Here is a 12478-nt window from a genome sequence, read left to right as displayed (position 1 = left end):
TGAGGAGGGGGAAAGCTACACCCCAGAGGGGCACCCCTCGGGGTCTTCCCCCCAGGACAGGTTGGAAGGACTGTCTCTGGCTGCTATGCTGTTGCTTCTGTGAGAAACTGGACATCTGTTGCCTAATAAACCTGCTGTTGTACCTGCTGAGTGAGAGTCTCTCCTGCCAGCGGGCGGGGTGCAGTGCAGGGGGACCCCTGAACCCCATCACAGGCAGGACCTCCTATCTGTCCCTGCCCATGGCTCTGGCCTAGTGGGCAGCTGCAAGGCAGAGTGGGGAGGTGGGCCAAGGAACGGTGAAGCAGAGAGGTCCAAGGGGCAGCTGCCGACTTGCCCTGAATTTCTCCATCCTGTGGTGTGCAGAGAGATCCCTCCTGCTCTCAGGCGGGCGCATCCTGGCAGCCCTTGGGGAGCTGGGAGCTGGACTCTCCACATTGCTGGGGCTCAGGCACCTCAGATGCCCTCTGGGAGAGAGAAGCCGGTTCAGCGGAGAGCCCTCCAAAAGGCTTTGCTCCAGCCACGAGGGTCCCGCTGCTGCACCAGGCACAGCCAGAGGGTGAGCTGTCTCCTGCTCAGACCTGGTCCATCTCCTTGCAGCCGTCTCACCCAGCAGGTGTCCTAGCCTCCGTCGGGTGGGGACACTCCAGTCAGCCTAGGACGGGGCTGTCACCTGCTCTGGGGGGAGGCGGGGGTGCTGTTGTTGGGTCTTGTGCACACGGCTGAGAGGTTTTTGGGGTAACTGCGGAGAGCAGGGAGACCCAGCCTGGCGTCCATGCTCAGCGCAGAGATGGACTCTGGCCATACGCTGCAGAACTGGTGTGGCCACAAGAGCCGGCCGTGACCGAAGTGAGGGGGGGCAGGTGTGCGGGGGGCTGTTGGCGGTGGATGGGAAGCCCTTGGTTGGTTGTCCCAGGGTTAGCTGTGGTCGCCAAGGAACCGCAATGGAAAGCACCGGGGTCAGGCTTCGATCCCAGCTCAACACACCGAGGGTTGGGGTCCCTCCAGCGCTGGCCAGATGTGACTGCCGGGCTGCTCTGGCTGTCTGAAGAGCAGATCCTGGGTTGGTTCTCGCCCTCGGAGGCGGGCAGGGAGGGCTCCCCACCAAGTGCTTCTGCTGTCTGCTTCACGCTGGCCTCCTTCGGAGCAGCCCCTTCTCAGTGCTCCCGTGACACCCAGCGGGACCCACCTGCTGGGGGCTCATGTTACTGGTGCCTCAGCAGCCCTCCATCAGTGGCCAGTGGATCTACCAGGGGACCTCTGGCAGGAGGAGACGGACTTCGGCTGTCCCTGGAGTGGGGCCCGATGCCAGGGAGACACGGGCGAACCCCTCTGCCCGCTCGGCTTGGAACAATGGGCTCCATGGAGACGGTCCGTCAGGGCTGCAGGCGTTGGCCTAATGCCAGCCGCTCCCTTGGGCGTAAGCCATGCGGGGAGCCCCCTTGTGATGGTCCATGTGCCAGTGGCGCTCCGTGCTCAGAGGTGGGGGAAGGGCATGCTGCAGACCCAGGATTTCCTCTGGAGTTGCTCCAGAGCTCTCAGCTGTAGGGAGGTCAGAGCTCAGCCCTCCTGCTCCGAAAGCCAGGCTCCTAGCAGACTCCACCTGTGACCCACCGCAGGTGCTCCAGGGCAGGGGCTGTGGGGGGCAGGGCTAGCCAGCCAGACGTCTTGATGCACCAAAGCCCCGGGGGTCTGACACCCTTCCCCCGCCGGCAGCTCTGCTGGTGATCTCCCAGCAGCCGGGGACCCGACAGGACCTGGGGCCCTGGGTTTGCTCTCAGCACAAGGGGCTGCGGCTGACCTGTCTGCGCGCTGGGGATGCGCCGGCATTTCCGTGGCTATGTGAGCGCTGCCTGTGCTTGTGTTTGCACTCGTGCATGACACGGGTGTGCGCACTCTGCCACGCCACGCACCTGCCCACCTGTGTCAGCGGCTGCCACGTCTGGGCCCCACGTGGCTGTTCCTCATGTGTGTGCCTGGTGTGTACCTCCCTCGGGGGGGGGAGCGTGTGTCCCACCTGCAGCGTTAGCCATGGCTGCGTGTGCAAGGCATGTACATACATGTACAAGGCATGCACATACGTGCCAGGCGTGTTGCCACAGGGTGCTGCCCATAGCTCAGGGGCTGCCACGTGTGTGTCTCTGAGCACGTGTTACACGTGTGGCTTGTGTGTGACGTCTGTGTCTGTAGCGTTGTGTGTGCCATTATGCATGTACCTGGCGCTCCGTGGTTATGGGCCATGCGTGTGAGCCACACACGACTGGGGCTCAGTGAAAGTTGTCCACGTATGTGCCTGCAGTTCCTTGGGCGTGGGCCAGGCCTGTGTGCCCAGTTTAGGAGCCGGTTCATTCTAAGCTTTCCAGAGTGAGGAAACCCAGCAGCACCAGTGGTTCTGGCAACGCAGGCCGTGGATGGTGGGCGGGGCGCCCCGTTCAGCATCTGGGTCTTTGCTCACCGACCCGCTCACCTGTGCCTGCCCCTTGCTGTGACGGCGGCGCCAAACCAACACTAAACCCCCGAGTCCAGGCTGCCAGTGCTCCCGAGAACCCAGCGGGGAGGACGGGGATGAGCGAGGGGGGAAAATAACCAAAAGAAAGGGCTCAGCGATGGTATCAAGTTGCCCCCCCCGGCTGCAGGCTGCTGGGGTAATGGCAGCGTGGCTCACCGCCAAGGACACAGGCTGAGGATGGCACTGAGCTGCAGTGGGGGTGCAGTTCTGTGGGTGTGCACGCGAGGGACCCAATCCAGCCTCCAGTCGGCGTCCCAGCCGGGGGAGGGGAACGGCCTCCTCCGGGGCGCGCCGCTTGTCAGGCCCTCGTGGCAGGAGTCGCACCACCTCCGCAGTGGATTTACCCGGGTGTGTGAGCTCAGAATCGGGCCCACGGAGTTCCAGCTCTTGGCTGTTTCACCTGACGGCCCCGTTACTCCCCCAGCCCGGGACCGGGGCCAGCAGCCTGCGTTTTCACAGCACCCCCGCTGGCTGAACGGCCCTGTCCATGCCGAGTGCCCCAGGCAGGGCCCCGGTCTGAAAACCGGGGACTCCACCTGCCAGGAAGAGCTTCTCCATCCCCTGCAGCCCCCTCCTTCCTTAGGGGGAGGGGAGGTGTGTGCCCAGGAATACAGCGCACTGGCTTCGACCTTCCAGCACCCTTTGGGATCCTTCCCCAAATCATTCCCACGCAGCTCCAGTGGCAGGGACCACCCTTCCTTCCTGGTGCCGGGTGCAGGTCAGACCCATAACTTCCTCCCACTCTTTGTCCCCAGTAGTGGCCCCATCGTCCCCTGTAGTCACTGGTCCTTTGGGCAGGACACCAGGCCAGGTGCTCCATGGGCATGAACCACACAGGTGCCTGGCGCTCCGTGGGCATGGGCCATGCCTGTGCCTGGAGCTCCATGGGCATGGGACAAACCATCCCACTGCACAGTAAGAAAGGCAGATATGGTAGGCACCCAGCTTGGCTTAACAGGGAACTCCTTGGTCAGCTTAAACTCAAAATGGGTGCATATCAGAAGTGGAAACATGGAGAGTTGACTAAGGAGGAGTATAAATATACAGCTGGAAAATGCTGGGCAGTAATCAGGAAAACAGAAGCACCAATGGAACTGCAGCTGGCAAGGAATGTGAAGGGCAACAGGAAGGGTTTCTACAGGCATGTTAACAGTAAGAGGGTGATCAGGGAAGGTCTGGGGCTGTTCCTGGGTGAGGGAGGTAACCTAGTGACAGATGATGTAAGAAACCTGAAGTACTCAATGCTTTTTTTGCCTCTTCATGGACAAGGACAGCTCCCACACTACGGTGGTAGACATTGCAGTATGGGAAGGTGGAGGGCAGCCCTCGGTGGGGAAGGAACAAGCTAAGAGCTACCTAGAAAAAATAGATGTACATGAATCCCTGGGTCTGGATTTAATGCACCCCTGGGCACTGAGAGAGTTGGCAGAGGTCATTGCTGAGCCTTTGGCCATTATCGCTGAAGACTCTTGGAGATCAGGAGAGATCCTGGATGACTGGAAAAAGGCAAATATACTGCCCATCTTTAAAAAAGGGAAGAAGGACAATCCAGGGAACTACAGACTTAAACAATGGAGGGGATCCTCAAGGAATCCATTTTGGAGCACTTGGAAGAGGGGAAAGTGATCAAAAGTAGTCAACATGGGTTCACCAAGGGCAAGTCATCCCTGACCAATCTGATTAGCTTCTGTGATGAGGTAACTGGTTCTGTGGACATGGGGAAGTCAGTGGATGTGATATACCTTGACTTCAGCAAAGCTTTGATACAGTCGCCCACAACATTCTTGCCCGTTAGTTGAGGAAGTATGGATTGGATACATAGACTGTAAGATGGATAGAAAGCTGGCTTGAAGGTCAGACCCAATGGGTAGAGGTCAATGGCTCAAAATCTGGATGGCGGCCGGTTTCAAGTGGAGTGCCCCAAGGATCAGTTCTGGGGCCGGTGTTGTTCAACATCTTTATTAATGACCTGCATGAGGGATGGACTGCACCCTCAGCAAGTTTCTGGATGACACCAAGCTAGAGGGAGTGGTAGATACACTGGAGGGTAGAGGTAGTATCCAGAGTGATCTGGATAAATTGGAGGACTGGGGCAAAAGAAATCTGATGCAGTTCAACAAGGAGAAGGGCAGAGTCCTGCACTTGGGACAGAAGAATCCCAAAGCATTGGTAAAGGCTGGGGACTGACTGGCTAAGCAGCAGTACAGCAGAAAGAGATCTAGAGATTATGGTGGATGAAAGGGTGGATATGAGTAAACAGTGCGCCCTTGTAGCCAAGAAGGCCAATGGCATATTGGGGTGTATTAGGAGGAGCATTTCAAGCAGATCTAGACAAGTGGTTGTTCCCCTCTGTCTGACACTGGTCGAGGCCACATCTGGAGTATTGTGTCCAGTTTTGGGTCCCCAGTATAGATGGATGTGGATGTGCTGGAGCAGGTTCAGTGGAGGGCAACCAAAATGATTAAGGGGCTGGAGCCCATGACCTGCGAGGAGACACTGAGGGATTTGGGCTTGTTTAGTTTGCAACTTCCTGCAGTGGGGCTCTAAAGATGATGGAGAGAATCCGTTTGCAGTGGTGACAGACGGCAGAACAAGGAGCAATGGTCTGCAGTGACAGAGGGGGAGGTGCAGGTTGGATATTAGGAAAAACCACTTCACCCAGAGGGTGGTGAAGCACCGGAATGTGTTGCCTAGGGAGGTGGTGGAATCTCCATCCCTGGAGGTTTTTAAGTCCCAGCTTGACAAAGTCCTGGCTGGGATGATTTAGTGGGGGTTGATACTGCTGGAAGCAGGGGGCTGGACTAGATGACCTCCTGAGGTCCCTTGCAGCCCTAGGATTTTATGATTCTGTGCCTGTGCCTGGAGGTCCGTGGGCGTGGGCCCCACGTGTGCTGGTGCTCCGCAGGCATGGGCCATGCTTGTGGGCCCGGGTTAGGAGCAGCTTCATTCTCAGCTTTCCAGAGTGAGGAAACCCAGCAGCACCAGCGGTTCTGGCAACGGGTTCCCACCGCAGACCGTGGATGGCGGGCGGGATGCCCCATTCAGCATCTGGGTCTTTGTTCACTGACCCGCTCACCTGTGCTTACTCCTTGCTGTGACGGCGGCGCCAAACCAACACTAAACCCCTGAGTCCAGGCTGCCGGTGCTCCCGAGAACCCAGCGGGGATGACTGGGTCTGGCCATGGGTCTGACCCCTTCCCCCTCCTGACAGCCCTGCCACAGGCAGGGTTACAATGCAGTGGCTTTTTGAGGGGAGGGCGGAGCTTCCTCATTAAGGGGGGTGTGGCTAGTGGCATCTCAATGTCCACGCCTAGGGGCTAGCACCCGGGAGATCTGTTGTAACTGAGCATTAAGCCTTAGGAGGCTTTGGCTGCCTCGTGGGATTGGCCTTTTCTAAGCCAGAGTGATGGACCACCGCCTCCACTCTGGTCTGAGCTGGGCTGGCCAGGCACCCGGATCCCAGAGAACCAGCCCTTGCCGGGTCTGACCCAAGCCGTGGAGGTTGGGTTGGAGTCAACCCCCATGACGGATGTCCAGGTTGATTCCTGATGCCTCCAACCCTCTCTGCTCTGCCCGCAGATCCAGAAATGTTTGTTCAAACTGCCGGGCACCTGGAAACACCCCCACCCCGGAGCTCGAGGCTGGTCCTGCCTCGGCCCCCAGCCCTCTGCCCATCCCTAGAGCGAAGGGGAGAGTGGAAGGCCAGACCCACCTGCCTGTGTGGCACGTTCTCGCGGCCCTCGCTGGGGGATCTGGACCAGCGCCTGTCTCTGGAGCGGGGCCGGCTGTACTCATGTCTCTCCTGCGAGTAGCGCTCCTTGTCGGAGGAGGGGTGGTGATGGCGGTGGTGGCGGTGATGGTGGTGATGCTTCCGGTCCTTGGGCCGTCCTCGGTCCTGTTCTCTTTCTTTGGGAGGTAGGTCGCCCGAGGGCGTGGTCATGCTCAGGTCTGTGCCCAGCCCTGCCAGGGTGGTGGGGAGGAAGCAGAGAGGGAGAGAGTGTTACGCTCCTGGAACCCATTTGCTACCAATCCAGTTAGCACCCATGGACGGGAAACACAACAGTCCTGTGGCACATGGTGTGCAATTGCACTAGAGCCCTGTGCCCAGTGCCTGATCCTCCACTCACTACTGGTGCAATCAGGAGTGACACCAGCGAGGTCAGTGCCACGACCCTGCTGTGTAATGGGCGTAAGGGAGAGGGGACTCAGCCCGTCTCAGCAAAACCCGATTTCAATGGTGTTTGCTCCAGATTTACACCAGTGCTACAGAGCTCACAGATGCTGGCCCCAGTGAAGCGACTGTACAAAACAGGGGTCACTTCCCCCGTAGGGGGCCAGTGGATGAGGTGCAGCCGGTTGGGCAGTTGACAGGAGGGCAGCTCACAGCCCGGCCATGGGAGGAAGTGTCTGAGGTGTAGACAAGCTCTTTGGACCTGAATAACTGTTCCGAGCACAGCAGAAGCACTGGCCTGGGCTGACCCGGAGGGGAATGGCTGGGGGCCGGGATGTCCTGGCACAGTTCTACTGCTCCTCAGAGCTGCTCTGGCCTCAGATAAGAACTGTCAGAGTCACCCCAAGGGACCAGCCCTTCTCTCTCTGAGGCCTCCATGCGCTCCAAAGAACTGGGACTCTTGGCCCCCCCCAGGGAGCCCCAGCCAGTCTCCCTTAGCAGAGGTGGGCCCCCAACTTGCCTCTTACCTCGGGGAAGTCAGAGCAGCTCCTCCTAGGACAGCCATGGAGACATGGGGAGAGCCCCTGACACTGATGCACTCACAGCCTCAGCTGCCGGAAACGCCAGTGTTCACTGAGTGCTAAAACGCTTCTCATCAGTGGGGACGGTGGAGGCCAGGGAATGGGGCATGGGGCCTTTCCTCTCAAGGCCCTGGCTCCAGGCCAGCCCCAGAGCAGGAGGGCTGGCTGGCTCCAGGTGGGGGATAAAATACAAGACCTTCCCCTCTTGGGGGCAGGGGGGTGTCAGTTTCAGTCGAGCCCCAGCTGGGTGTGGGTGTCTGGCTCTGAGCAGCTGATCACTAGGCTATGGGGCAGGATATGAGAGGAACCAGCCTGTTCAGAGCAGCTGAGGATCTGGCTTCTGCTCATATACCCGTCTTACACTGCAATCCCAGGGACTCTGCTGCAGCAGCCCACAGCGGTGCCAGACCACCAGGGCACATGGGTGGGTTTATCTGATTCCCGCCAGCAGAGGGCCATGGTGAGCTCAGGGCGGGGCTAACACAGACCACACCTCCCCTCCCTTAGCCCTGCCACCTGTGTCCATGTCTGTGTAGCGGCTGAGTGACCGCTCTGAGGCCCGGTGGCTCCGCTCCCTGCGCCGCTGGTGGTGCCGCTGGTTCTCCTCGGGGATGACCCTCTCCAGGGAGTAGTCATCCAGCCGGATGCCTTTGGAGCGTGAGTGGCCCAGCATGGAGGCTGAGCGCTTCATGGGGCTGGTGTCTGTGATCGTCTGCAAAAGAAACGACAGACCCAGACCCACAGGATTACGTGACGCTGTGGGGGTGAGGGGAGCCTGCAGGAAGTGGGGCACGGGGATGGGGTCACAAACAAGTGCTGACTAAGCTTTTCCAAACTACCTGTGCATCTATCAGACCCTCCACCCACATATCCCCGGCGTTCTCCCGCCAGCCCTGGAGACCTCCACAGAGCCATGCATGGCGTTGTCTGCAGATCTAGCCTTCCACCCCAGGGCCTGCGGCACCATCTGTCCACCCACCGATGTATGATATTACACTGCCACCACTTTGTCCTGATGAAGGCCGAGGACCCTCCCATTCCCATGGACCTCAGCACCTTGCAGGACTGGACCCTAAGCCAGGCCTCTAGATTTAGCAGCTACAACTGGGAGATGGCCTTCACGGCTGGTCGGTTGGGGAGGGTGGGAGCCCGGTAACGGCCCCAGCGCTCCACCCGCCACCTGGGGTTCTCAGCCCAGTCCAATGTGCATGACCAGAGCCCGCTATCCACCCATGACATTATGGATCCAGAAAACACCTAGTTGCTGCTGGAAGAGGAGCTAATTCTCCTGGGGCTTTGGACAGGCCCACGAGGGGGAGAGGGATAAAAGATCTACTAGCAGTGCCAGCAAAGGAAGCTCTCCTCTAGCCCAAGGTAGTGACCCAGGTTTGTGGAGCAGAAAGGCCAGGTCCTGTGGTGGAGAGGCGGCTTGGGTAGCCACAGCCTGCAGCAGAAGGAATCTTCAGGGCTGGTGGGCTGGGGAGAAGTGGGATCCTGCTAGCGGCCCCCAAGCTCCACCCTCCATAGTCCCCCACTGTTGTTACCAGCCTGGAGCACGTGGCATTAGGGGCTCCCCCACCCTTCACAGCACCGGCCCTGGTTGTCTCTCGTCCTTTGCCACCAGGCACCAAGCCACACCAGGGGTGAACAGATCGTGGTCTAAGAATTGACACGGGAACAACTAGGGGCTGTTTGATCCAGCAGAGGATGGTGGAACAAGATCCTGTGGCTGGAAGTTGAAACTAGAAAAAAACAGATCGGAAACGAGGTGGACACGTTTGACGTGGACCGTAATTAACCACTGGCACCATTCACCCAGAGAGGTGAAGGATGTTCTGTCACTGACCTCTTGGAGACCAGGACTGGAGGTGTTCCTAAAACCTCTGTGCTGGGCATTCTTTTGGGGAATGCTCTGGCCTGGATTATCCAAAGGTCCTTTCTGGCCTTGGCACTCTACAACCCAACGCGTGCTTATAAGGCCTCAGGTGGGATGGACGGGCTGGGGTGGGGGATGTGTGCAGACCTCACTGCTATGGGGTTCTGAGATATAGGGGCCGGGCTCAGGAATGCCCCCTCCCACCCCAGGCCTGGGATGGCCATGCCGGCCCTGTGTCACGAGCTGCGAGGGGGGACTTGGTCCCTCTCTCAGGAGCAGTGAGACGTCCCTTGCTGCAGAATGGACCCACCCATGAGCACTGTAGTTCTCCCACTGTGTGGCTCTTAGAGAGGGACCTATGGCCCCTGGGTCCCGGGGCTCTTCACCACTGGGCCTTGTGGACCAGAGCTGAGGAGCTAGCTGCTCTCATGTCTGCCCTCTGGGGATCTGGGATCCCATCATGACAGTGCCCTGGGCCCATCATCTCTGTGAAGCCCCTCTCCTGTGAGGTTGTGTGTGTGTGTATGGGGGAGAGGGAATAGAACTCAGCTGCCCCGAGTCTCTGCCACCCCCACAAAACACAGTGGGGGTGGGGGGAATTGAGCAGCACTCTGAGGCCATGTGAGAAATGAGTCTAATTTTCTCATAGGATGAAGATCTCAAACTACCACTCGTGATGGAACTTCACAGACGTGTCCCCAGGCTGCCCTGTTGGTAAGGATTGTTCTTCCCATTTCATGAGGGAAACTGAGGCACGAGGCAAGGCAGCGACTAATCCAAACCTGACAGTGAGTCTGTGGCAGGGCTGGGAATGGAACCCACGAGCCCTTGAGTCCAACCACTACACCACACTCCAGGCAGACAGAGAACCAGGATGCCTGGCTCCCAGTTAGGCTCATTGTGTTTCCCAGTCAAGGTGTTGCTTTCCGGAGTCTGGCAAACAGGAAGATCATGTCTCTTGCTACTTGAATTCCTTTCCTTGGGCTGCTCTCATCCTGTCAACGGCTGGGATGGAGTTTCCTGTAGCTGCCATAGCTGGCCATCTGGAAGCCCAGTCAAAGGCCCTTGCTGGCTGCAATGGTGCGATGGTTTGTGGCCACCTGGACAGCGGGGGGGCAGCACCGCCCAAAAATGTCACCTTCCCATCGAGTGGGAACCACTGTGTTCCTCTCCCCAAAGAGGTCATCCCAGCCAGCCAGCTCAGGGCCCAAGCAGGGACAGCACCACTGTGTGCTGGGACAGAGAGGACTTAGGGATTAGGTGGTCTCCAATGTGCCTTGGGTGGTCCATCACCCAGAAAGGATGGTGACGTGACTTCAGCCACAACCCTCCTGTGCCCCTCTCCACAGGCATTACTCCTCCAGGGCACCAGCAGCAGGATCTACACGTGAAATGTTGTTAGAGACACCCAGGAGACACCATCACCAGTGGCATCTACAGGTGCAGTGCCTACAAGTACACCCAGGAGACACCATCACCCAGAGCGTCTACAGGAGCAATGCCTCCGGATACACCCAAGAGGCACCATCACCCAGAGCATCTACAGGAGCAGTGCCTCCAGGTACACCCAGGAGACACCATCACCCAGAACATCTACAGGTGCAATGCCTCCGGGTACACCCAAGAGGCACCATCACCCAGAGCATCTACAGGAGCAGTGCCTCCAGGTACACGCAGGAGACACCATCACCCAGAACATCTACAGGCGCAATGCCTCCGGGTACACCCAGGAGACACCACCATCATCTACAGGCATCTACCAAGAGCATCTACAGGCAAAGCGTCATCAGAGACATGCAGGAGACACCATTGCTAGTGGCACCTACAAGCACACCCAAGAGACACCATCACCCAGAACATCTACAGGTGCAATGCCTCCGGGTACACCCAAGAGGCACCGTCACCCAGAACATCTACAGGAGCAATGCCTCCGGGTACACCCAAGAGGCACCATCGCCCAGAACATCTACAGGCGCAATGCCTCCGGGTACACCCAGGAGACACCACCATAATAATCTACAGGCATCTACCAAGAGCATCTACAGGCAAAGTGTCATCAGAGACATGCAGGAGACACCATTGCTAGTGGCACCTACAGGTGCTGTGCCTCCACATACAACCAGAAGAGACCATCACCCATAGCATCTACAGGCAGAGTACCTCCAGGTACAACCAGAAGGCTTCATCATCTCTACCCAAAGACTCTCTAGCAACACCTATCTGGGGCTGATCAGGCAAAGGGCCCCTAAAGCTCAGTGAGATGCTGGGGAGGAGCCATGTCCTTTGAGCAGGGAGCTGAGAATCAGGTCATTGTACAGCAATCCTCAGGCCAGTTTGCTCAAGCCTGGGAGGGGTTGTCCGTCTCACCGTTTGGGAAGGTGAATCTCAGCACTGCCCCATCCTTTTTCCCCAGACACACCGAGGGTGATTTCCATTCAAAGGCGCGACAGGGCCGCAAGCAGGCTGGCCCCTCGGGTGAGTGTGGGCTGGGCTGCAGAAATGTACACTGCAAACTGGGAGGCTCCCTCCAAGCGCTGTGTGAGTCTCACAAACACCTCCCTTGAGGAGGTCACGGGGAAACTGAGGCACAACATGGGCGTAGAGCCCAGGAGTCCTGACTCCCGCCCCCTCCCCCCAGCCAGGAACAGAACCCACTGTCCTGGCTCCAACCACTAGACTCTGCTCTCCTCCCAGTGACCTAGCTACTAGCCCCTGACACAGTGGCAGTCTGCGCCAGGACTGGAGCTTGTATGCACTACCATAATACACCTAATAAATAACGTGCAGCACCTGGCACAAAGCTGTCTGGGCCAGGACTGGTGTGCTTGACCACGACCGTAATCTACTGTGTACTTTAGAGTGTCTGTCTGTCTGTGGGAGTCCGGTTGTTAACTCCTAATCGGGGCGAGCTCAGCCCAGCAGGTGCAGGGTGCAGCTTCTTCATCTTATGGCCAGGGCAGGGCTGGGGGCTGCCAGGACAATGGGACGTGCCTGGAATAGGATTGGTTCTCATCAAACAGAAAGAGAGGGGTGTGAGAGGAGGGAGTTAGACTTGCCAATGACCACAAGTGCTCCAGCCCCAGGGAGCAGCTGCTGGCCACTGCACGGCCCCCAGTGCCCCAGGCCACCCGGCCCCTGCCAGCCTGGGCTGCCCCAGGAGAAGCCGGGGGGTAGCCTGCATGGTCCCTTCGCTCCCTTCAGGGCCCATCCTGGGGAGAAGCCGGATGGCAGCCTGCGTGTCCCCAGTGGACACAGGCAATACCGGGTACGTCTTCGAGTACACCTAGTAATAACAAACAGCCCAGCACAATAGGGTGTTGGTCCGTGACGTTGGCTTGTGGGTG

At 58.6% G+C, this 12478-nt stretch overlaps 1 protein-coding gene across 1 annotated transcript in view; it reads right to left on the bottom strand.

The window, feature by feature from the left end:
• The window catches only part of CACNA1A (calcium voltage-gated channel subunit alpha1 A), a 163363-nt gene that overhangs the window by 4149 nt on the left and 146736 nt on the right, over window positions 1–12478 (bottom strand). The window contains exons 45-46 of the mRNA XM_074979743.1: window positions 7775–7970; window positions 6219–6466 (exon numbers count right to left, since the gene is read on the bottom strand). Coding sequence (XP_074835844.1) covers window positions 6219–6466; window positions 7775–7970 — 444 coding nt within the window. The remainder of the gene's footprint in view (window positions 1–6218; window positions 6467–7774; window positions 7971–12478) is intronic.

The sequence above is a fragment of the Carettochelys insculpta genome, chromosome 29 (assembly GCF_033958435.1).
Source record: "Carettochelys insculpta isolate YL-2023 chromosome 29, ASM3395843v1, whole genome shotgun sequence".
Lineage (NCBI taxonomy): Eukaryota > Metazoa > Chordata > Testudines > Carettochelyidae > Carettochelys > Carettochelys insculpta.
This window is presented reverse-complemented; position numbering and strand designations above follow the sequence as displayed.